Source organism: Elephas maximus, chromosome 11 (genome assembly GCF_024166365.1).
Source record: "Elephas maximus indicus isolate mEleMax1 chromosome 11, mEleMax1 primary haplotype, whole genome shotgun sequence".
NCBI classification, from domain to species: domain Eukaryota; kingdom Metazoa; phylum Chordata; class Mammalia; order Proboscidea; family Elephantidae; genus Elephas; species Elephas maximus.
The window spans coordinates 28,082,795-28,107,399 of record NC_064829.1 but is presented as its reverse complement, the minus strand read 5'-3'; the positions used below and the strand labels follow the sequence as shown (position 1 = coordinate 28,107,399).

General features: G+C 41.4%; 1 protein-coding gene across 3 annotated transcripts in view; it reads right to left on the bottom strand.

Moving 5' to 3' along the window:
• The window catches only part of GATA6 (GATA binding protein 6), a 33,749-nt gene that overhangs the window by 4,877 nt on the left and 4,267 nt on the right, over positions 1–24,605 (bottom strand). For all 3 annotated transcript variants that reach the window (XM_049901947.1, XM_049901946.1, XM_049901948.1), the window contains exons 3-6: positions 21,628–21,794; positions 17,424–17,549; positions 16,463–16,550; positions 16,271–16,374 (exon numbers count right to left, since the gene is read on the bottom strand). In XM_049901947.1, coding sequence (XP_049757904.1) covers positions 16,271–16,374; positions 16,463–16,550; positions 17,424–17,549; positions 21,628–21,794 — 485 coding nt within the window. The remainder of the gene's footprint in view (positions 1–16,270; positions 16,375–16,462; positions 16,551–17,423; positions 17,550–21,627; positions 21,795–24,605) is intronic.

Below are 24,605 nucleotides of genomic sequence, written 5' to 3'. Positions count from 1 at the left end.
TGCATGGAGCCAAGAGAAAAAAGTCAGTGTGGTCCTTCCCCTTTTCCTGGACAAGGTGTGGCTCTCTCTCATCCTCACAATAGCTGCATGAAGCTGGACAGCGGGGCCTCAGAGGAGTAACCCCCAACCAGGTCCTGTCATGTGACTTTGTCTACGGACCCAAATGTCCTCCCAGCTAGACAAACCAAATCTAGCCCTTCCACAGGTAACCTGCCCTTTCCCTTCCTAGCAAAAATGTGAGTTTGTGAAAATCCAGCAACAGTACACCCACATCCTAACTCTTTTTTAATAATGCAAACTTAAAGACTTAAACTAAGGGCTTTCGGTGCATAAAAATACAAATTTCACAAAGTCATTGAAATGTTGAAAATTTTAAATAGATTCTTGTGACAATTTTGAAATAGCTCCAGTAATCCTGTCAAGCAAACAGAGTGCCATGGACATAAGAGGTCAGCCTAAGAATCCCACAGGGAAGGGGATTCCTGGGGAGGGTCTAAGGCAGGCGAGCCTGGCCATTTATGCAAGATCCTGGTAGCTCGCTGAGCCTCCTTATCTGTAAGTGGGTATTACCTACCTCAAGGGGTCGTTGTGACAATTAAATGAGGTAATGTTTGAAAAAGTGTTAGGACCGTACTCTCCCATGTCAAACATTCAATAGTGGGCAATTATTACTGATGAGGAAGGGGTCTTCAAAAGTGGAGCATGCAGGAATGGTGAGGGTAACAGGAATAATTACCCTAGCCTGTTCAACAGAAAACCCACTGGAAAGAAGAAGCAAGGACATGAAAGAGATAAGGTAGAAGATGAAAACTAGAAGAGCTGACATAAACCTTTCTGTGCCTCAGTATCTTCGCCTATAAAACGGAAACAAAAAGTACCTATGGCATAAGGCTGTTTAAAGAATTTAGTTAACATATGTAAAGCTTTTAGAACAGTGTCTTGCAGTAGCAAAGACTACATAAGTATGAAACTAAAACCAAACTTGTTGCTATCGAGCCAATTCTGACTGAAAGCGACCCGATATATAGGACAGAATAGAACTACCCCATAGGGTTTCCAAGAAGCGGCTGGTGGATTCGAACTGCCAACCTTTTGGTTAGCAGCCGTAGCACTTAACCACATATAAGTATAGGCTATTATTAGTATTTTATTGTTATTGTTAAGATTAAGGAACTTGGACTTAATTTAGTCTCACTAATTCTATCCTTCAGCCCCAGTAAGTTACCAGCATCACTGGGCAAGGGCAGAAGCAGTGGGAACTCCTCTAGAGCTAAGTGAGGACAATCTCCTTGAACATCCTGTTCATTGGCTGACAGCTCTCCACAAAGAGAAAGCAAGGTGCTTTGCAGCCATTCAAAAGGCTCATTGAAAAAAATAATAAGTAAACCTCAATTCATGTTTGAATACAGTATACAAAGGCTCATTGACATTTTTTCAAAGGAGCCACATTAAAGAAATCTTAACACACTGTATATTATTCTTACTCCTGGGCAATAATCAGAGCCCTGGTGGCGCACTGGTTAAGAGCTTGGCTGCTGACCAAAAGGTCAGCAGTTTGAATCCACCAGCTGCTCCTTGGAATAGAACTACCCCATAGGGTTTCCAAGAAGCAGCAGGTGGATTCGAACTGCCAACCTTCTACTTGGTCCTAGAGGGTCGCTCTGACTTGGAATCAACTCGATGGCAACAGGGATAATCATCACAAAAACTATCCCTAGAAATCGTCACTGTCTTCTTTTTTCAAACAAAAATGTTGACATATATGGCCAGGCAAGAATCCTACTGTCAAAGGGCAGACAAACCCCAAAACATGCGCTCATCTGAAATCAAAAGCAACTTCTTCGAGTCTGTTAGCAAAAATGGGAGAAGTATTTACGCCCAAGACTTGATAGCCTTATTTTTAAATGGGGACATACATATAATATTTAAACAAGAAAGCCTGCAAAGAAAAAAAATTGTTATCACAGCAGGCCTCAGCTCTGGCCACTGGACTATACTCTGTTACACACCTAAAAGTAATGTCAACAGCCATCAAGAAGTTTATACCCTACTTCACCCTATTAATTTTACTTCTGAAAATGTCTCATAAGGAGATAATTCAAAGGAAGGGAAAAGGCACCACAAAGAAAGATATCCATTGCAGGATTACTTGTAACAGTGGAAACCATGAATGTGTCTAATAATCTCAGAACGGTTTGGAAAAGCAGGGTACATCCACTAAACGAACTATTATGCAATTAGTAAAAATAGCAAGACCACGCGGCAAGACAAATTCTTATATAAGTGAAAAACAGTAGGATACAAATTGTAATGCTGTGATAATTCCAAGTTATCTGAGCACACACATTAGTGCTGTGAGGACACCGAGGAGGGGATGGCGGACAGGGAACCACATGAGAGGGCCAAGGCTATCAGCCATTGATACCTTCCTTTGACTATTTTACTTGAATGGCAAAGCACAATCTCACTTTGCGGAAGGGAAGAACACGTGGGGTCACTAAGAGTCCGGGGCCAAATAACAACAGAAGACAAGAGCACCAGAGAAGCACAAGCTTGACAGCAGGCAGCCTCGGCAGGGTCACAAAGCAGAGTTAAAACTGGGGAGGAACCAGAGCAGAGGCCCTAACTGACAGAAGTGGGTTCTGAAGAGCCACCAGTGCACCACTGTAAGTGTCTCCAGGTCACCTGGCACAGCTGCTGAAGCCTGGTCACCCACGCACATGTGAAGCACCGTTCCACAAAGTTAAAACATGGAATGTGTGAATCAGTGTCACTTGCTCTCAAAACTGGTCTAATCCATGAAACATTTCATAACATGGAGGAATCTGGAAGGCATTATGCTGAGTGAAATTAGTCAGTTGCAAAAGGACAAATACTGTATAAGACCACTATTACAAGAACTTGAGAAATAGTTTAAACACAGAAAAGAATATTCTTTGATGCTTACGACAGGGGGGAGGGAGGGAGAGAGGGAGAGGGTTCTCACTAATTAGATAGTGGATAAGAACTACTTTAGGTGAAGGGAAAGACAACACACAATTCAGAAGAGGTCAGCACAACTGGACTAAACCAAAAGCAGTTTCCTGAATAAACTGAACACTTCAAAGGCCAGCGTAGCAGAGGCGGGGGTTTGGGGACCATGGTTTCAGGGGACAGCTAAGTCAATTGCCATAAAAAAAACCTATTAAGAAAACACTCTGCATCCCACCTTAGAGAGTGGTGTCTGGGGTCTTAAGCAGCGATCTAAGATGCATCAATTGGTCTCAACCCACCTGGAGCAAAGGAGAATGAAGAACACCAAGGACACAAGGTAATTATAAGCCCAAGAAGCAGAAAGGGCCACATAAAGCAGAGACTACATTAGCCTGAGACCAGAAGAACTAGATAGTGCCTGGCTACAACCAATGACTGCCCTGACAGGGAACACAACAGAGAACCCCTGAGGGAGCAGGAGAGCAGTGGGATGCAGACCCCAAATTCTCGTAAAAAGACCAGACTTAATGGTCTGAGACTAGAAGGACCCCAGAGGTCATGGTCCCCAGAGCTTCTGTGAGCCCAAGACAGGAACCATTCCCAAAGCCAACTCTTTAGACAGGGATTGGACTGGACTATGGGATAGAAAATGATACTGGGAAGAATGAGTTTCTTGGATCAAGTAAACACATGAGACTATGTTGGCATCTCCTGTCTGAAGGGGAAATGAGAGGGTAAAGGGGAACAGAAGCTGGCTGAATGGACATGAAAAGAGTAGAGGGAAGGAGTGTGCTGTCTTATTAGGGAGAGAGCAATTAGGAGTATATAGCAAGGTGTTTATAAATTTTTGTACGAGAGTCCAACTTGATTTGTACACTTTCACTTAAAGCACAATAAAAAAAAAGTCTAGAATGATCACAACCTGCCTAAGAAACTTGGCTCGTCATTTTACTCTTCATCTTCATTCCCTTTCTTCATTGGTTATAATCCAGAGCTACCTATTGAGAATCAGTGCAATTCTGGGAAAAACTATTTGAGAAAATTATTAAGGCCCTGGACCCAGTATAGACACCCACACACACATGCACACACACAAACTCCACAAGTATAAATTTGAATCGGTTAACATGTTTTCCCATATCTCGCTAAATCCTGCGAAGATCACAGACCTATATCAACGTAATAAAACTAGGCATTCCACCAGACTTAAACCAACTTAAATGTTCCTGAGCAAAGTAGAGAAGAGCTTAGCTTCAGAATGCCCAAGGCTTACCATCCTTCCTCCCAGGCCTCTAGACCAGGCAGGGGGTCCCAGTCTTTCTCTGATCAAAGTGCAGTATGAGGGTGGAGTAGAAATCTGCTCTGTGTTTCCATTCACAGCTTATCTGCCCTCCACCCACCCACAGACAACTGAAAATGGAGGCACTTCCTGTAGAAAGAATGTGTTATCAGCACCAGACCCTGCCCAGGCTTAGCACTGAAAGCCAGCCAGGTTAGGTGGGAGACAGGCAGAGCAGCTGGGCGGGGAAACTCCTCCTAAAGGAATAAATGACTTCAGGGAGAACCTGGGTTGCTGCAGATGGGGACATGGAAAATATTCCTAGCCTATGGAGCAGACTCATAAGGTCGCTATGAGTCGGAATCAACTCGAAGGCAACAGGTTTGGTTTTTTTTCTATGGAGTGGGCATAGTTAATCTTTAGATCACCAGGATTTTTTTCCTGTGAGAAAAAACTTTCACTCATTTTGGACATACATACTGTCTTTGTGAAAAGCGGAGTCTCTGGGTGGTGTGAACAGTTAACGTGCTTGGCTGCTAACTGAAAGGCTGGAGGTTTGAGTCCACCTTGGAAGAAAGGCCTGGCAATCTACTTATGAAAAATCAGCCACTGAAAACTCTAGGGAGCACAGTTGTACTCTGGTACACATGGGGTCATCATGAGTTAAAAGGGACTCCATGGCAACTGGTTATGAAAAGTCAAGGATTTCTGTTTTGATTAGCTGGGGGAGTCAAATACTCAGCAGAGTGCCTGGCCCGTAGTGAGCTCACTATAAGAACAACGTATGTTCTCTTTTCCTTTCCTGCACGTATCCCATATTCAGCAGCAATAGAGACAGCCTCTGAGGGGGATGCCCACATAACAGCTCTGACAAGACAAACCCTTTAGAGAAAAGGAAACTGTTAAAGAACACAGCATTTTCAGAAGAATAAAGGAGGTTCTCTGTGAATCATAAACATGAATTTCACTACTGAGGAAGAAAACCAAAACTGAGCCTACACGGGTGTACTTGGTCCCCGGTGCTACAATCCTTCTCGCTGCAGCCTCTCCCTGAAGAGAGGAAACACTGCACCCAGGCCAGGTGAAGGGTGAGCTGTGATCACTCCCAGGGCGTCAGACTTTGATAATGATCATGAGGCCTCTTCAGCCTGAATTCAGGCTTCCAGGACCTACGATCTGCCCTTCCTACACATCTAAGTCAGTCTGTGGTGAGGACTCTTTCTTTTGTGAAGGGAAGCCAGCCGTTCCTCGTTGCCAAAGTACTCTTCCCTGCTTTTGTAACCTCTAGGCTAGACTCCTGTGGTGCTTTATGGCCGCCTTTCCCCAAAGAAAAATTAAAAACTACAAATAAATTCCAACAAAGGGGAAGCACTGCCTTATAAATCTTAACTGATAAAACTACACATAACTGTAAAAGCTATGCGCATGTGCTCATTTCAGTTTGGTTGGATCCTATATTCGGTAACATAGAATCAGACAAAAAAGCAACTAGGAGGTAATACATGAAAGATACACAAACACACAAATTCTGTCTCCATCTGGGTGCGTGAAAATTGTCCGACACATCAAAACCCTCTTCGTTGTCCCCTAACAGCTCAATAAGGCACTAGAGCGTAGCTTCTCTCCTCAGCTAATAACCTAATCTGCATTTTTTTTTTTTTGTAATTCACCACAACAAACTCCTTAGTGCAAGCTCTCTGGCTGCCTCCTTGGCCCCAGTCAGCCAGGTTAGAGTCACACTGAGGGTTGCTGCCGTCTTCACGGAGGGAAGAACTGTACACACAACCTATTCTGAACAGTGGAGCAAATTGTTTGACACATCTGTGCCCATTCGGGCAACAGGCATGCTGTGACGAAGAAAGGCACCACTCAAAGTATATAATTACTCTGGGGTTTTCAGGAACATATCCATGTCCAAATATAAACTGCAGGGGAAGTGGGCTGTCCCACAACCAGAAGTCAATTAGCCTACTGAAGAAAAAACTTAACTTGAATCAAAATGGACTACTCTATTCCAGTCTTCAAACTAAGTAGTAAAGATCCTGAAGCAAGATTTAAAACCTGGTGGATTAGGATCTTAACTTTTAAAATAAAACTGGCTTTTTAGGGGGTTTGGGTGAGCATCTTAATCTACCTCAATTCCAGAAAGCGCACCATGGTCAGAGAACCAATGGGAATTAACGATGCATTTAAACCGAAGGAAGCATTATGAAAGCACTAAATATCTTAAGGGATGAAAACTGTTACTATCAGGGAAATAAAAATCTTTAAAATATGGTTACGTTGTTAACAACAACTGCTCTAAAGCTCTAAATTTCCCCAACAGGAAAGTATGGATTTATTTCCGACGACTCGCAATGAAAAACACCTTGCAAATAAAGAGTATCGCTCTGCATTTCCAAGGTTATGTTCTAAGTAGCACTATTCTTCTTGAGCTTCAAAGAGGTCTGTGGACATCTCCCACGTATTCTGCGCAATACTCCTGAGGACCAGATGGTAGGAACTACTTTTCCCCCTTAGTAGGGGGAGGAAAACAGAGGCTTTAGAAAACTTCAGCAGCTCGTGTAGTCGCAGACAGTCGGAGCTAGTGCCCTGGCTGCCTCAATCTGTTTCCTTCAAACTGCTAGCCTGTGAAGCCCCAGAATAAACTTCAGACTATACTCTGGCTTCCTCAAAAATCAAGCACCTAAATGAACAATGGCTTCAAATTAGAGGTGTTTGTGCTTAGCAGAGTAAAAACCTGATTCTGGAGTGTGTGCCCCAGCTCTGGTGAAAACCATCAGGGAAGCCATCAGATAAACATGGTCAGATATTGACTTGGAGTTCTGTTTACTCACAAGACTCCAACAGGTCACTGAAATCACTATCTTGTAGTTTACTTGTTTAAATCTTTCTTAAAATCTGAGGTCAATAAAGTAAGCCCCTGTGCTCAGTCTCACAATTCTGGGTCCTGGGCCTAGAAGGCCTGACATAGTAGGTATCAGCTTAATTATGAATTATCATGTTGCCAATACTCGTTTTTGGAGAGGCTTTGTTTTAAAATTACTATGATTAAGATTCAAAGAAAATTAACAGGTAGGTTGAAACATGAACAGCACTAACAGATTGTATTTAATTCTTATCCATTAGATCTTCATATTGCTAGTAACTCTTTTGGCAGACACCCATGAAATGTATAAAAAATTACTTTTTGTTCCAGTAAAGAAATTCATTTTCTTCGAAGAGTCATTTAACAATAACATTTTAAAGCATTCATTCTAAGCCAGAGTTCTTAAGTTTGGCCATGTTTTCCCGTAACATTATTTCATGTTTTGTGACAATTTTGTATATCCACCAAAAAAAAAAAAAAAACCATTGCCGTCGAGTCAACTGTGACTCATAGCAACCCTACAGAGGCAGGAAAAAAAAAAAGGCAAAACAAAACAAAAGCACTGTAACCTACAAAGAAAAGTTTTGTTCTGAAATTAATACTCTTAACCTGAGGCCATGTGGGAAGCAAATTATTCCTGCCTGGACTTCTTCTTTACCTAGTATTCTGGCCTTCAGATTGTGATAATAAGTCACTTATTAAATAAACCACGGTTGTGATAAATTGGGTGGATATATATATATATTATGGTTTATTTAAAGAGCAATATAGTTTTACTGTTTCCTAATATACAAAGCCATTGGATGTTAATGTATATAATGTATTTCCTAACTACTCCGTACCATTTTTCTCCCAGCTCTTTTCCCTCCCCCCTTCTTTTTTTTCTCTTTCTCCCTGTGTGCTCGCAAGTGGGCACACTCACACACACACACATACACCGCACAAACAAAAGAATGAAAGAGTCCAGAAAAAAGCCTTGAGATCGAAATGAAAGTATGCAAGTATGCAAACTCCACATGCTTCAGTGTTCCCTGCCAGGGTGACGTGTGACTTTCACGGCGAAGGCCAATGCGGTCAGACAGGAACATAAGTTATTAGAAGGCGCTGTGAGAGAAGAAAGAAAAGGAGCCTGGCACACAGGGAGCCTGAAGATAAAATGCCAACAAAATATTTATATTCATGGCTTGTAGCATGTGGCAAGTGGGATATTAATAACTGTGATGATTGGTGGACTCCCTGGGTATGGTAACAGCCCTGGGCTCAGAGCAGGAGACATCGGTTCCAGCCCCGGCTTCAACACGGGCTTGCTTTGTGAACTTATGGAGTCACTCCGGGTCTGGTTTATAAATGAGGCAATAATAATACCTAACCGCAGCACTCTTACAGACCCTTGTGGGAGATTAATGATTTTTTTAGCTCTCTTTTTTTTCTCTATTTAAAAAAAGCATGTTTTGGACTATAAGCTCTGAAAAAAAAAAAAAAAAGTCACCTGCTTATTAAAAACACTTTTTTTAAATTATTTCCTGAAAGTCAGTTGAAAGCAATTTGAACGTTCTAACAAGTGAAATAAAGTTCAAATTCCAAATAGCTTAGTACTTACTGTGTGTGGATCTAAATCACACTCCTAGAAAAATTTCAATACTGCAATCTTGTATTTAATATTTTTAAGAGAACTTTTTTATAATCACATGAGGCTCATCAACAACAGTAATTTTTACTACCTAGTATTATTTTTTTTTACTTAATATTACTCAACCATAACAGATGTTGGAGCCCGGGGCGGGGGTGGGGGCAGGTGTTAAGAGCCACAACCACTAACCAAAAGGTCAGGGGTTTGAATCTATCTACCAGCCACTCCTTGGAAGAGCTATGGGCAGCTCTACTCTGTTGTCCCATAGGGTCGCTATGAGTTGGAATTGACTTGATGGCAACGGGTTATAATACATGTTATTGCTAAGTATAATACCAACCAGATAACTTGCATCATGTGCCTTATATACTGATCACTAGAAGCAAAGCACTTCTCTGCACTATTTCCCTACCTGTTTTAGTGGGATGGTATTTGATGCTGAAATTACTAAACAAAGGCAGTCAAATTTCTTTTTAAAAACATTATTTCATCTCTTCAAAGATTTCAAAGAGATGAACTACCATCACATACTAACCTAGAATATGTACCAGCCAGATCGGGATCTAAATCTAACTTCTGCCAGTTAATGCAATACATGACCTTGGGCTTGATCCTTACCTCCCAAATAGAAAATAGGCATAAAAACACCTAATTTGGGGAGTAATAGTTAGGAATAAAAAGAAAGTGTACACAAAACACTTGGCACATAAAAGACATTTGATAAAAGCTAGTTTCCTGCCTTCCAACAGCCACTACCTTATAAATAAGAAAGTATGGGAACGAGAGAAAACATCCCCAAGGCATGACCACTACGATAAGATGCAAGACTAATGTTTAGTCCTAAAGCCCGCCAAAGGCTCCTGTGGAATATTGGAGTGGGAGTTAAGCAGTAATTTTCTGCCCTAGTCCCAGGAGCCTTTTGAATCCGAACTCCTACTCAAAGTCAAGTTTCTCTGAGAAAGCAGCTAAAATTGTATGCAACTAGTACAGTAAGCACGAACCAAGTGCTTCACAAATGCACCCTTTGGCTGTTTAAAAGAAACTTATTTTGTGAGCAACCATAATGCCACGGTAAATCCAAAGGGATTCAATTACTTGGAGAAAAAGATAGTGGAACGTAAATCTGCTAATAAAACATTCCCCCATCAACTGAGCAATATCTAGTAAGCTGTGTGACTGATTTTTCTCCCCAGTTTTCACCAAAGGATGCAAATATCAATAGATAAAATCTATAAAAACAATTTTCAGTATTAGCCTGTAAGCTGCCTAAGCTTTCTCCAGAAGGCCTTGTAAAGCACACTCAAATATTCTAACAGTGTCAGTCTCTACTGAAATCACTCCCTGATGTTCATATGCACTTAAACCCAAAACCAAACCTGTTGCTGTCCGGTCAATTCCAACTCATAACAACGCCATAGGTCAAAGTAGAACTGCCCCATAGGATTTCCAAGGAGCGGCTGGTGGATTTGAACTGCCAGCCTTTTTGATTAGCAGCCAAGCTCTTAAACTCCACTCCGCCAGGGCTCCAAACGTACTTAGGAATGCGCTTTAACTCTTTCAAACCACTTCTAGCACAAGATTGAGCACCAGGCAGCTCAGGAGAAATATCTCTTCTGATAAGGTTGTTGAATAAAGTTATTACCACAAAGTGGTAATGACTAGGGGAAATAGGTCTAGTCAGGCACATAGCACCCCAGGAGAAAAATGCAACAGGAATAATGAGAACTATTTAATATGGAGAAGCTGACCAAAGACTGGGTAAAGCCCATCCAGTGGCAGAGTCACCAGTAATGGGCAGAATTTAGGTCTGTCTTAGTTTTAGTCTAAGTATGTCTACCTCTCCTTGCAGGAAGGGTGTGGCTCAAACAAGGAACCACCACAGTGTTTCCATTAGGAAGGTAACCAGGCAGCCACCCCTAACCATCTTGCTCTGAGATCTGGGGAGACAGAGAATCTGAAGTGCTCCCCATGTTGAAAGCACAAGAGGTCAGTGCATGTGCATGTAAACAGCTCTGAAGAAGTGTTGCTCCTAATTGTGAGGTGGAAACCCCTTTAAAACACACAAGCAGGAGCACGCGTTTATTTACATCAATTATCGAAATACTCCCAATTAAGAATGTTTTAATTGATGGGCTCCATTGATGGACCCTAACATGCTGACAGAAAACACATGTCACTGAAGTGAGGGTTAAATAAAGTCTCCCCACTTAGAAACGAATGTAGTTTGGGCACTGCTTAAGGATGAGTTGATAACTGATTTGAAATATTTTCATTAAACAGGACTATCTACTTCCCACCTGTTTTTCCAGCCTTATCTCCTACCTTTGGCTTCTTATACCCTACGCTCCAGCCACACTGAACTCCTAAAACTACTTTCCCAAGTGCCATAGGTATCCATGCTCTTCCTTCTTTCCGGGATGCTTATATCCCAATTTTTCTCCTGCAAAAAAATCTTGATTCAACTATTTCAAATTTCTTCTTCTCTGTGAAGCCATTTTCAACTCCGCAATCAGAATTCATCACTCCCTCCTACAGTACATATTTTGTAGTTCATTCAAAGCACCTACAAATCTGACCAGTAGTGAGGTCTGTGTCTGTATCAGCCCTTCTACCCCGTTCCCACCATCCCAGTATAAGCAATTTGAGGTCGGGGACCATGTTTTACTCAACTGTAAACAAGATCTTCCATACTGCAGATGTTCAAGCAATGCTTCTTAACTGAAACGAAGACCCGTAAGGCAAGGGCTAGTAAGACATACTACTTCTCCATTAATTTCAATATTATATGTTTAATGATGACTTCAACATTATGATTTTTGCAGATTTAATATCAACTTAAGCCAGTTTAATTTTTTTTAATAATTATTTATACAAGCTATTTTTAGGCTAGCAAACTACATTGTGACTCCTTATTCTCAGACAGTAATTCTTACTACTAATTTCTTCCCAAAATAAATCCTCCCCTATTGGAGCCCTGGTGGCACAGTGGTTAATGGCTCGGCTGCTAACCAAAAGTTCAGCAGCTCAAATCCACCAGCCACTTGGAAACCCTACGGGGCAGGTCTACTCTGTCCTGTAGGGTCGCTATGAGTTGGGATTGACTCAACGGCAATGGGTTTGGTTTGGCTTGGTATCCCAAAGGAAATTAGAGGAAATACTTGTTTGGGAGCTGTGCTATAAAGTTATAAAGTACCCTGCACTTTTACAAATCTTTGGTTTAAATCAGATGGGATGGGACCCTTTCTGGAATACTTACTAAATCTTATTTGAGAATTGCTGAAATACAACATGTTACCATGTTTACCCCCTAAACAACAAAAGCAAAAGAACCTATAAAATATAACTCAGCAAATAAACAGAATTCAATGAAAAAGATTTTAATATTCTTACAATCTATAAGAGTAAATGCCAAAAAAAAAGTCTTCTGATATTTTACCTAGGTCAACTACATACGCGTTCTTTAGTAAATCTACATGTACATGTACAAGAAAAAAAAAATTATCCAGAAGGAATGTCTATTTTCAAGAAATTGAACTTTTTAAGTTCAAAAGTCAGGGAAATTAGTCAACTGTCTAATCAAAAACTAAGTTTACCATATTTCTTAGTAAACACAAAGAATCCCAAATAAAGACCAAGCCAGGCGTCATGGCAGTGAGTCTCCCTGATCCCAGACAGGAAGCCAACTGCCCTCCCTCTACCTCACTTGCACAGCCTACGACAAAGGGAAACTGAGTCATGAGATATCAGGCCATTGACCTCAAAACTATCAGAAGGAAGGACTCCTGTTCCCTAGATGGAAGTCTAGCTAAAACACAAATTAGTAACAAGTAATTAAAGCTAAGACATGCAAGTAAGTCAACGAAACTTCAAAGTCCAAGTTTCTACACTCACCCTGGAAGAATGCCTGCTTGCACAGGGAATCCTGCCCACATCTCATTCCTGCTGGGGAGGGGAACCCTGGAGCCTCACTCCAAAAAAAAAAAAAAAACCCTTGCTGTCCAGTCGATTCAGACTCATAGTACAGAGTAAAACTAGCCCCAGTAGGATTTCCAAGGAGCAGATGGTGGATTCGAACTGCCAACCTTTTGGTTAGCAGCCAGAGCTCTTAACCACTGTTTCACCAGGAAGGCTCACTCAGCAACACACAATAGGACAGCCTCCCTCCAGATACTAAACTAAGCTCCTGTCCAGAACACTTCTCCCTTCCCGTACTAGGATTCAAAAGCAGCTGGCTGATAATGCCTGGTGGTGATCTCCTACAACTGACCTCTCAGGGGTGAAATTAAAATGAACACTAAGTTTGATATGGACCTCTGTAACTCGCAATCACTATTAAGGAAAAGCAGATGAGCTGTTATGTTTTCACTTGCATCTCTAAGTGGAAGAATGTGTGACCCCTCAGGCCCTATCTTCCACTATGAGTATGGCTTAGAGTGTGCTTTGTTTTTGTAGCTCAGTTGCTCCTATAAAACTAGGATAACCCTGCATTACTCATTCTGCCACATTACAGGTGGCAGTGGGGATCAACAGTCATTTATTTTAAGATGCTGTGTGATATGTTCGCTTCCTAAACACCGAATACAACCTAGCCATGTGGCGGTAATATTTCCTTCACCTCCAATATTTCACCAAACCCTCTAGGCAGACGGCCACAAAGCCAGCCACCCTCCAATATGATACACCAGAAACAAAATGGGAAAATAAAATACCTGTCCACACAGCAGTCTTTTAAAACTGCTCCTGCCAGCCGCCGCAGATAACTCCTCCACAGTGTTCTCTGTGGTTGCTCCGCTGTGGAGCGCCACACAGAGGGGCTCAGAGTCCACCCAGCAGAAGGCACTGCCCAGTGCGAAGGGACGCAGGGGCACACTGCACACCTGGCAACGACCTGTAGAAGTGGCTCGGCCTCATAGACGCTACTACAATGATCCTGAGGGGGACAGTTTCCAAAGGCAGCCGGCAGATTTGCTTCTGCTGAGCAGGCCTGGTTCTGCACAACCACCTTGCCAGGTAGGGGCTGCTGTAAACACTCCTGACAGGTTCACCAGTGGGAGAAAACCCTCAAGTCTAGGTGCCTGCCGTCTGCCTGGAGGAGTCATGTTGAGGACAGGAGACAGAGGGAAGGCCAGTAGGCAAGCTCCACCCCTACCCTGGGACACTCCAGTCGACCCTGCCTCCTCTCCGGGCGCTGAGCTCACACCACCTCTGGCTGCCCGGTTCCCGTGCAGGCTGCCCAGGATAGTGTGTTGCAGCAAAAGACCTTGTGTGAGACTACTCTGAAACTCCCCAGATCTCTAAAATCTTTGTTTCTTTGCCTCCTGGCCTCTAGTAAGGAACTGAGATTTCCTCTGAAGAACACTGCCCACAGAGAGCTCCGCCACCTCCAGCACGTTCTGTCCCTGGTGGCCCCTTGGAATACGCACCTGCATGCATTTTAGAAACATGGGCTGGATTTATGACAAGGACCCTCACACACACCTGCACTCCACCCCTGGAGGGATCCCAGGGCAGTGGGGAGCGCTGGAAAGCTCAGAGAACTCCCGAAGCCCCTCCAACCAGGCCAGGGTATAGACCTTCCCACAGCTGGAATTTATTCCCCAGAAGGGCAACTGATCCCATCTGGAAAATCTACATCACAAAACCACAGAAGAAAAACCGACTCCATCCACTAAAAGCTCCCAAGTCCCCGAAGTCCATTGTTTGGCAAATATCTCTTTCTGTGCCATTTGTCATTCAAATTATACTTTCGCCTTGAATAAGCTGACCTGTACCTGTGACCAGGGTCTGGCAGCAATGTCATTTCAGCTAGGAGAGACACTCAAGGGCAAAAAGCGGACTGCTCCTCAGGGCTTTGGAAAACCGAAACATTGTTTTGCCTCCTTTAGATAATTGCTTCTGAGGACTTAGGATATAATAAAGGTTATCTTTAAATGCTGGATTTTTCCATCTCTGACCATGCAATAAAAACTAAACCCAGCGCCGTCGAGTCGATTCCTACTCACAGCAACCCTATTGCACAGAGTAGAACTGCCCCAGAGTTTCCAGGGAGTGGCTGCTGGATTTGAACTGTTGATTCTTTGGTTAGCAGCCGCAGCACTTAATCACTACGCCACCAGGGCTTCCGAACATGCAATATGTTCTATTTATTACTTGAGGTCCTTAAACAAAAAAGTTACACCTAATCTGCCTATAAAAAACATCGTACACCAGAGTCCATTTTTATAAAAGGCCAGAAACATTCTTTAACATGTGTCTGTAACAAATCGAGACAACTGATCCTTTGTGAAACGCTGAAACTTCTGGTTTCATCAGTGAAAAGGCCCCAAAAAATTCAGAAGAGAAGAGAAAGGTAACAAATATAATTTTAAGCAACAGTTTTTAAATTTTGTTTTAAACATTTAAATTTTTTTCTTTTGTTTAAACCAATAAAATACCAGGACTATGGTTCCCAAACCCTGGCTCACAGACAGCTTCAGGGCAGCGGTTTAAATTTCACCTGGGGCACAGGTTTAAAAATTTCCAAGCCCCACACCCAGAGACTAAGGAAATCTAGGGTTGGGGCTAGGGTGGAGGGTAGGAATCCAGTTGTTTTGTTTTGTTTTGTTTTGTTTTAAGTACCTCAAATAATTTGAGAGCAAAGCTAAACGTAGAAAACAATCACTAAGCAAGCAGGAATTTACATGCTGGTGTTTAGTCCTAAACTAGTCTCAGCATAATCCAAAGAATCACCAGGCACTATCTGAAGTCGGCTGCCCAAGGTCCTCTCCTGGATCTACCTGAGATATTTTTTAAAGAGCATTCCAGGCAAATACGGGTTTTTTGTTTGTTTGTTTGTTTTTACTTCAGGAAAACCTAGTCTCAGCAATAGCTGCATAGAAACTAGCCCTGTGATCTTCAAAGACCCCTGGCATCTGCCGGTGCTCAACGGCACAAACCTCTCTGGGTTTGTGGCTGTTGCTGGAATGTAACAAACCCAGGTACAACTAAGGTCCTCTAGAAAAGTCCAGATCTCCCGGAATGGGGACAGCTGGGTGAAAAGAAACCAGTGATCACCTTTGGATGAGCTTTGCCTCGGATAGATGATTAATAAAAAGGAAAAACAGCTGGAGCAGTTTTAAATGCCACGGGCCCTGGGATATAGGAAACTGTTGGCCTAGTAGTTTTTCTGACCTATGTCAGAAATACAAGGTAACAACTCAGATAAATACCTAGAAATAAAACCATTTAAGATCTTTAATACTCAAATTCAGGCTTTTACTTAGGTTAATTTAACCATAAAAAAAGATATACATCTTAATTAAGAGGTTTGTAAAGTACTTAAATTTGTCATTTTGTTTACATTTAAATGTAATTTCCTCTAAAAACTGTTCTTAGGTATCAGCTAACGAAACTGAATGTTGGTTTAGATTATTGTACTACCAGATAAGATAAAATCTGAGATAATACACCAGAGAGCAAGCCACTCGCTCAGAGAGCTCACTGTCACTGTGACCACTCTGGCCCTACTTGTGACACTTACCCCTGAGGCTGTCGGTTGTGTAGCAGGAGAAGCGTTTTTGCTGCAGTCGTCTGAGTTGGAGGAGGTGGAAGTTGGAGTCATAGGAACTGAATTATTGCTATTACCTGCAACGGTCAAAATTAACCTTATAAATATACATATACTTACCATTAAAGTTGAAAATACAATCAAGTAGCATTTTATTATATTTACCAGAGCAAGTCTTTGACTTATTTATGTTCTTTGGTTTTCGTTTCCTCGTTTGAATTCCCTCTTTTTTCATAGCAAGCGGCCGAGGCACCTAAAAGTTTTTTTTTTTTTTCATATAAGCCATAAGTTTAATAAATACTATATTGAAGAAAAGTCTAACTAAAACACTCAACACTAATACTAAGACACCTCATTAAAAAAAAAAAAAACAACTTGGCATTAGTCTCAATCTAATTTTTTATATACATTCAATAGATTAAGTGCCTATACTTTCCCCCATCAACCATACAGATTCCTTCAGAGGAAATGGGCTAATTTGTCAGGGAGAATTTACTGCTTCAATTTAATGTTTATTGTTTTAAATCATTTCAATTGTAGAGGAAAACCACTGAATAAATATTTTTATTTCAAAGAGATCATTTGTTCTCCTCCTCCTACAGATACAAGCTTACTTTTCTCTGTAAGACTGATGTGTTTATATTTTGTGTGATCCTTTAAAATGAAGTATAGAGCCTTTCTAGCTATAACTCTTAAACATATTACTCCTTTGTACCAATATATTTGATTGCATTCCAAGTGTTTTTAAAGTTGAAAATATAAAATAGTTATTGTGCACTTCTAGTTGGTTTCTCACATGTTCTCTGAGCATGCCCCCCCCCCCAAAAAAAGCAGGACAGGGACTGGTATCATAGGTTATCAATTTTCAAATGCATGTTTTTCACATTTTAACATTTCTAAAATTGGGATGTATATGTGTGACACAGCATTTTTGGTTGTTGTTTCTTACTAATTCATAATAGTTTATATTGTAATTAATAGCATCTTAGATTTAATGAGAGCATACTTCAAATGTATATTTGACTTTCAAAAATTCAAGTTTTTCCCTTTTGTTTTTAAACTAAAACCACCTTGTACAACAAGACACCAAATGCATATATACACATGAGGAGAATAAATGGCGCACCCCATGGAGTTTCATGTAGAGTCCACAAGCATTGCACACGGGTTCACCTTCAGCGTTTCTGCGCCACAAGGTGGTGGTTGTGGTGTGACAATTGGCACAGGACAATCCAAGCCGCCGTGATGCAGGCTAGAAAACAGCACAAGAAAGTAAGTCCGAAGATACAAACGATTTTTATGTATATGCTACATACTTCATTGTATTACGATGCTGTAATCAACAAGCATGTACCTGGGTTTATTATAAATGATATGTTCCTTGAGAAAAAAATTTAAAGTATAATTACGTTGACCTTCCTGAGTCAAGAAACTTCAGGTTTACATAATGTGCTCAATCCCAAACCCAAACATTTGATTTGCTCCAGCATATTAGCATAAATTCTAGAAGAAATAACTGATAAGCAATCATATAATGTTGGCTAATAACTCCACTTCAAGTTTTCACTAGCATCATGATATGGAAAGTCTCACTGATGGTTTCTTCTCCAAGAATTTAGAGGAGTTTCCTAGTTACTGCTATTACTTTAAGGGTAATCAGGTTTATTTTTCTAAAGGTTGCCCAAACAGAATTATATTCCAAAACACACCAGAAATAACTATACAATACTGGGCCAGCAGGAGAGTTCTCCCCCCACCCCACTTCCAAGCAGGCAGCCCTGTGGTCATAGGTCTGACATACAAGAGTCACAAACCACCCACGGATACGCTAAGTGGCTTTAGGCAGTCCCCATAGCTCACCCTGAAAACTAACCAGGTCTATTTCTCAGGAAATTTTGAAGGATCTATGTAATGGAGGATCCCTGGTGGCACAGTGATTATGAGCTTAGCTGCTAAGCAAAAAGTCAGTAGTTCAAATCCACCAGCCCTCCTTGGAAATCCTATGGGACAGTGCTACTCTGCCCTATAGGGTCACTATGAGTTGGAAATCAACTCGATGGCAATGGGTTTGGGTTTTTAGGGTTTATGTATGTTAATGGAAATGGATCTTGAAAAATATGTTTAATACTTCGTAAACAAACATATTTTAATACAATCCATAATTGTCATAATTGCCTGCCAGAATTTTTTTTTTTTACGAGAAAGTAAATTTAACAATGTTTTGATGCTGACATAGTCTTCTATACAGTGACATCAATATTTACCCTGTAGGTATTATACACAATTTTTGTTTGTACAAAGGGTTAAATGGCATTACCAGGAACGGCCAACTGTATGACTGTGACTTCCATTTCCACCTTCCCTTTATGCATAAGAACCTTAGGGGGAATTTATTTCCCCTAAATTATTATGTGTGCATTATAAAGAATGAGAATTTGAACTAGTATAATTTCCTCCCTCAAATGGCAAAATATAAGATTTGTCTTTAAATTACCTAGATTAGCAACTATAAAAAATGCATCATGACTTCAGCAAAAAGACTGAGGAAAAATTCAGGGACCAAAGGAAATTGAAATGTACAAATAAAAAAAATTGGAAATTTAGCTATGCTGATTAATTAGAGAAGTAGTGAAGAATGGACAACAAAAAATATACATTGAGCATGAATATTCACAGATGAGAGGACAGAGATTTCAAAATCCTTTGCCCACACATTTAAAAGATAAAATTGAATTTTGCATTTACAATTCACATCCTGTTGTACTGCTTTAGCACTACTCTTTCCAGACAAGTTATAAAAACAAAGAGACACGAGTAAACCTTTTAACACTACACCCACCGTTTCTGAGAAGCAAGTGCTAAGACAGAATCAGACTTCAGTGGAAACGACTGAGCTTGGCTAACAGGGATATTATCTGGGGAACTGCTTTGCTAAAATGATGAGAACAAACATTAACAAAACCTTACACGTGGGGCTTCTTTTTCTCTTATTTTTTTCCTCTTTTTGGATAAAAGAAAATAATTTTCTCAGAGAGCACTCCTTTCTCTTCATAAATGTGAAATCAGTAAGCTAGGGGACAGAAAGCTTTATTTTATAAACAGGTCATTTATGACAGTTTCCAGTGGAATTTGGAGTCAATGTGAACCAAATCTGTTATCAGAATTTGCCATTATAACAAAGAATTTTATGACTGTCAACTGCAGATCATAAGTGAAGCCCGTCCTCATAAACATGTGAAATGAAGGTGAACGGGTTATAAAAGTTCCTTGTTACAAGTGATCTTAGTTGTACTCATCAGTGACAAGGAATTCAAGCCACACCATAAATCTCTCATTTTGCAACGTATTATGAGTTCAAATCCATAGTGATTGGTTCTGTACTGCTGGCTAAACAAACTTGGGTTCAACCTTCTGTTTCTGAGAACTACGCTAGATCCATCAAAACCATAAATAAAAAGCCTACAAGGAGAACTAATTGATAGTGACACACCCTTCAATTGGTATCATTTATAAACCCATTTACAAAGCATACTGGCTGACCTTGGTCACTGCCGGGACACCTGCCACACAGAAGGAAAATTAATTGATTCAGAGATGTGAAAAACTGTTTTCTTTCTAGCAACAGTTATTTTTTACCCATAAAGGCACAAAACAAATGGTGTTATCTAATATGAATGTTACTAGATCAAATTTAGAATGCAACTTGTATCTAAATGGCTACTTTTCTACCAGCTGTTCACCCAATCTTGAGAAAATGTTACCTTTCAGAGCTCACCTAGTACTCAGCTCCATTTGCCTTTCTCCTCCCCTGTCCCCCCAAATAATAAGTTTTATTAAATAAGGAACTTTATTGTAATATTTTCCATGGGCTACTTTTTCTTTTTAAATACAATGCCAGATGCAAGTAAGAGAAAACGAAAACCACGAGGAGTCACACACTGAAGTTAAGGATGCCCTTGGAAGAAAATTTTAAGCTGTGGGAGGTTGTAATATGTTTAACTGCACAGCCGCTCATTAAATTAACCTCAGCCACTTTATTTTAAATGCATTAAAAACAAAACAACCATAAAACTAATTGCTTCTTTTTAAGGTGTCAGACTTACATCGTGATGCAATTTCCCTCTAATCTATTTAACACAAACAACAAGAGTAGCATTTGTTCCTGCTAATTAGAGTATAACAATTAAATAAATTACTTGGATACTTAAGACATCCGGCATCTAACTGTAAAATATTTTTCTTAAAAGGTATCAAAGTATGAGTACTTGTTCAACAAATGTTACCTTTATAGTGGGATTTATGAACCATTTAATTTATTTTCTCTAATCACTACAGCAGCAAATACCCTCTCCTGCTAATAAACACACATAATGACAATATGAGATTAATGCATGAAGAAAATCAGAATTCCCTGTTCTAAACATGGTAAAATGTGCTCCAATTGGTGAAAATTCTAGTCTTGAGAAGAACACACAGACTAGGCATTTCTCAAGTTCTTTGCAGTTCTCTCAACAGTCAGATTTCAAATCATAGTGATTAAATAAATTTTCACCAGACTCCAGAGCAACCCAAAAGACGTACAGAATGTGGTGCTCAATCGAGGAGGAAAGGTATTAAAGGACAGAGTAGAAGAGCCCAGAATGAAGTTTTGTAGGGGGCAGAGCAGAGGTCGGAGTTTTTTTGCTGTTTTATTCTATTTGAAGGGAACTGTTGTAAACGAACATGGCTTGTTTATGCACACACACACACACACACACACACACACACACACACACCTTTTTCAAGAATACAAAACCAAACCAGATTGAAGAATACACAGAGAAAAATGTTTCCTTCCTTCACCTGATCTCTCTCGGAACTCAGTTTTTCTCCCCAGCTTACCACCATTGCCAATTTCTTGTGTATCCTTGTAGAATTATTTCAGTAAAAAGTACGATACGTAAATATGGATTATTTTCGTACTTTAACAACAACAAAAAAAATAGTACCCTACACCTCCCTTTTCACTAAACGACATCATTCCGTATAGGTGAATATACAGAAAAGGGGCAGCCTTCGCCTCCCCCGAAGTCTGGTGTCGCAGTGGCCTACACTGAGACGCCCGCGGGCGGGCCGGGAAAGGCCCAGGAGCGCGCAGCCGAGTCCCTCTGGCCGGGCTGAAACCGCCAGGGCCCCGGGCGCGCACCGCACAACCAGCACCGCCCAGGCCGCCGGCGGCGGCGAGGTCAGGGGCCCGGTGGGAAGCACCCGGCGCCGAGCTGCGGCCCCGCGGGGAGGAGCGCTGCCCGGGGCCCGGCCGGAGGGAAGGGCGAGGCGGCGGTCTCACTCACCGCACGTTTCGGTGGCTTGATCAGGGGCCGGCTGAGGCCGTTCATCTTGCTGTAGAGGCCGCAGGCGTTGCACAGGTAGTGCCCGGTGCCGTCCCGCCGCCACAGCGGCGTCTGGATGGAGCCGCAGTTCACGCACTCGCGACTCTCGGGCAGGTCCTCCAGCAGGTCTGCGCGAGAGCGGAGAGAGGCCCGGGTCAGGCGCGCCACGCCTGCCCCTCCTCAGGCAGAGCGTCCGTCACCCCTGATGCCCCCCTCTCCCGAAGCCCCCCTCTGGATCGTGGAGACTGGGTGCCCTGGCTCCCCCACCTGCCTTTTCAGACGTTTCAGTTCCTTGCCATTGATTGGTTGATCATTTATTTCCCCAATATTTCTGCACACCTTGGGTGAGCGCAGTAGAGACCCCAGAAAATCGGGACAGTTCAGGAGGCAGAGCCCGAAATCATCTGCCTCCTCTCTGTGGGGAGGTCGGTTTGGACCCCCCCGCCCCTTGTCTCCGGTTGCTTCAAGCTTTTCAAAACTGAAATCCATCATAATTACAATATGCCACTTGCCAAACGCAAACGAGCCATACAACATTAACACTGACCACTGTTTCTCTCTCCACCCCACAAACACCCGGGTACACAGTGCGGCTACTTTATTTACTTTTATCTCAGGTAATTTTTTAAAGCATTTTCTATATCCGCAACTCTTCCTTACAAGCCTTTTACCCAATTAAAAAAACACGTGAAATTGGAAATCGTGTACTTGGGCACTTATGTCAATTGATTAGAATATAACTCAGGACTGGGGGGGGGTGAGTACTAACATATTAAGGACACAGACTAATGTTACATTTTATGCTCATGACTAATTTCTTCTATCTGCAAAATTTGTACATACAGTTGATATTTTAAAGATTGAGAAAATGAGTAAGACCTTCCCAGTGATACATAAAATTGTTTTCTATTTTCTTACACTAAAATTTCAGCTTATGCAATCTATTTAAAATGTCATTTTATTATTATTTGGTTAGTTTTTGTAAATCACAACTAATCTTAACCTGCCTTGAAAAAAAATCTTAAGAAATGGCTGTAACATTCATTACTTCCCCTCAACCAACTTAAGTATGGGCAAATAAAATGAAATAGGTGAAATAAGTGAATGTAGGTTTTTTTTTTTTTTTTAATAAACGTCTCCTACTATTTGGGTTCGTTATATTTTATATGGTTTAAATACTTCAAACTGGCATTCTTTAAGAAGCATTTCTGAATCTCTTTTTAAAGTAAATAAACATTACACTTGGAAGAAGTTTTATTTGAGGATTTCGGGTGCTAGTGAGCCTTTCTATTCCCTCCAGTTTCCCTGCCATTTAAAGCTTGTGTCTACTCGTCGACTATTAACCTTTTGTTGTAAAAATATTGAAATGTGACTTTGGCATAAAGACTCTTTAATTCCATTAGTACTATTTTCCCTTCCTAGGAACTAGCATCCTGCACAATGAGAGTCAAAGTTGTCATGGGGACACTGCAACGTACAACACATCACAAAGATTTATTCTTCTCCACCCTAAAAGCCACTATTGACTAGGGCAATCAGTAAAATGCTCAGGACTTCAAGGACACTGAAGTTAAACAAGGTATTTGTCTTTGTTGTTGACTTTAAAATGTTACCTATCAGAGCCCCTCTCCATATAGGGGGGAATTCCCTGGAAAACTCAGCCCTGTGCCTGGCCTCCTTGCCCGGTGCTGGAAACAATAAAGACTCCCAGGAGAAGACAGTATGGACTCCCCAAGTAGAACTATTAAGTCATCTGAAAAGCCCAAGACAAAATTTAATTTTTTTTTTGAGTCACAAAATCTAGGGTGTTTGCTTATTTTTAATTATGTAAAAATTTATTGCTCCCATTCCCCTTCTGCCTCTCCTTCACCCTTCACCCGGCAGCTACAATCCTTTATCTGACTAAAATGAGGAGTGGGGGGGGGACCCTGTTTTTTTTTTTTTTTTTTAAGAAAAATTACAAAATCTGATTGTGCTGGACCCTGTTCACCAATTTTTCCTTATTCAACATCATCTGTCTCCTAACATGGCTTTTTTGGGTACCCTGAGGGAGTGATGGACTTGGGAAAGGGCATAGCCTGTGTGTTGTCCCAGGACCCAGAGTAGGATGATCTTAGGAGGGTGCTGGCCCGAGGACTGAGTTCACCCAGGACACCCCCCACCACCAGGGTCAGGGAAAGGTGTATGGGGTGGGTCACCCAGAGGCCTCTGCACTGTGCAGGTTGAGAAAGCCCAGTGCTCATGTTTTAGCCCTGGTATTTGCTCAAATCAATTAGAGACTGCCTCCAAAAACGGCTATTTAAAAAAAAAAAAAATCAAAGTGGAGAAACAGAGAATCTAGCTAGGAAGCTGGGGGGAGGGGAGATGGGGAACCAAGGTCTCTCTTAGTACGTGACAGAGCACCTGGGATGACAAAGTTCGGGTAATTCACTCCCCTCCAAAAAGAAGACTGGTTTGGCCCTTGTAGCTTCCTGTTTTCTTAATAGACCCTTTATGCAAAAGCTGAGCGCTCCCAAACCCCTCCCTTTCTATTAAAATATACTCTTGGTCTACAGAACATTTTTCTAATTTTGCAGTGTCCTGGCCACAAAGTGAGCAAATTAGTGAACAGACAGGCTATGTTTAAAAGAAAAAGAAACTTAAAACTTGCTTGCCACTGCACCATATTGTCTCTAAAAAGACTTTTCATACAGCACCAGTGACTTTATATATCAGCAGACTCTGATTCTGTCTTTTGGGTTACCCTCTTTCTCAATCATGTGAAATGCTGGAAGACTAGGGGAAAGGAATTATAGAGATCAATCTAAGGTATGTCAAGAAACAGGCTGAGCTTCAGGGTCCTGCTCAAACTGCATCTGCTCCCCACCCAACACACACCCATCAGATTCCCTGCTAGACTCCCTGACTAATAAAAGAAGCCTCATACACACTACCCGTTT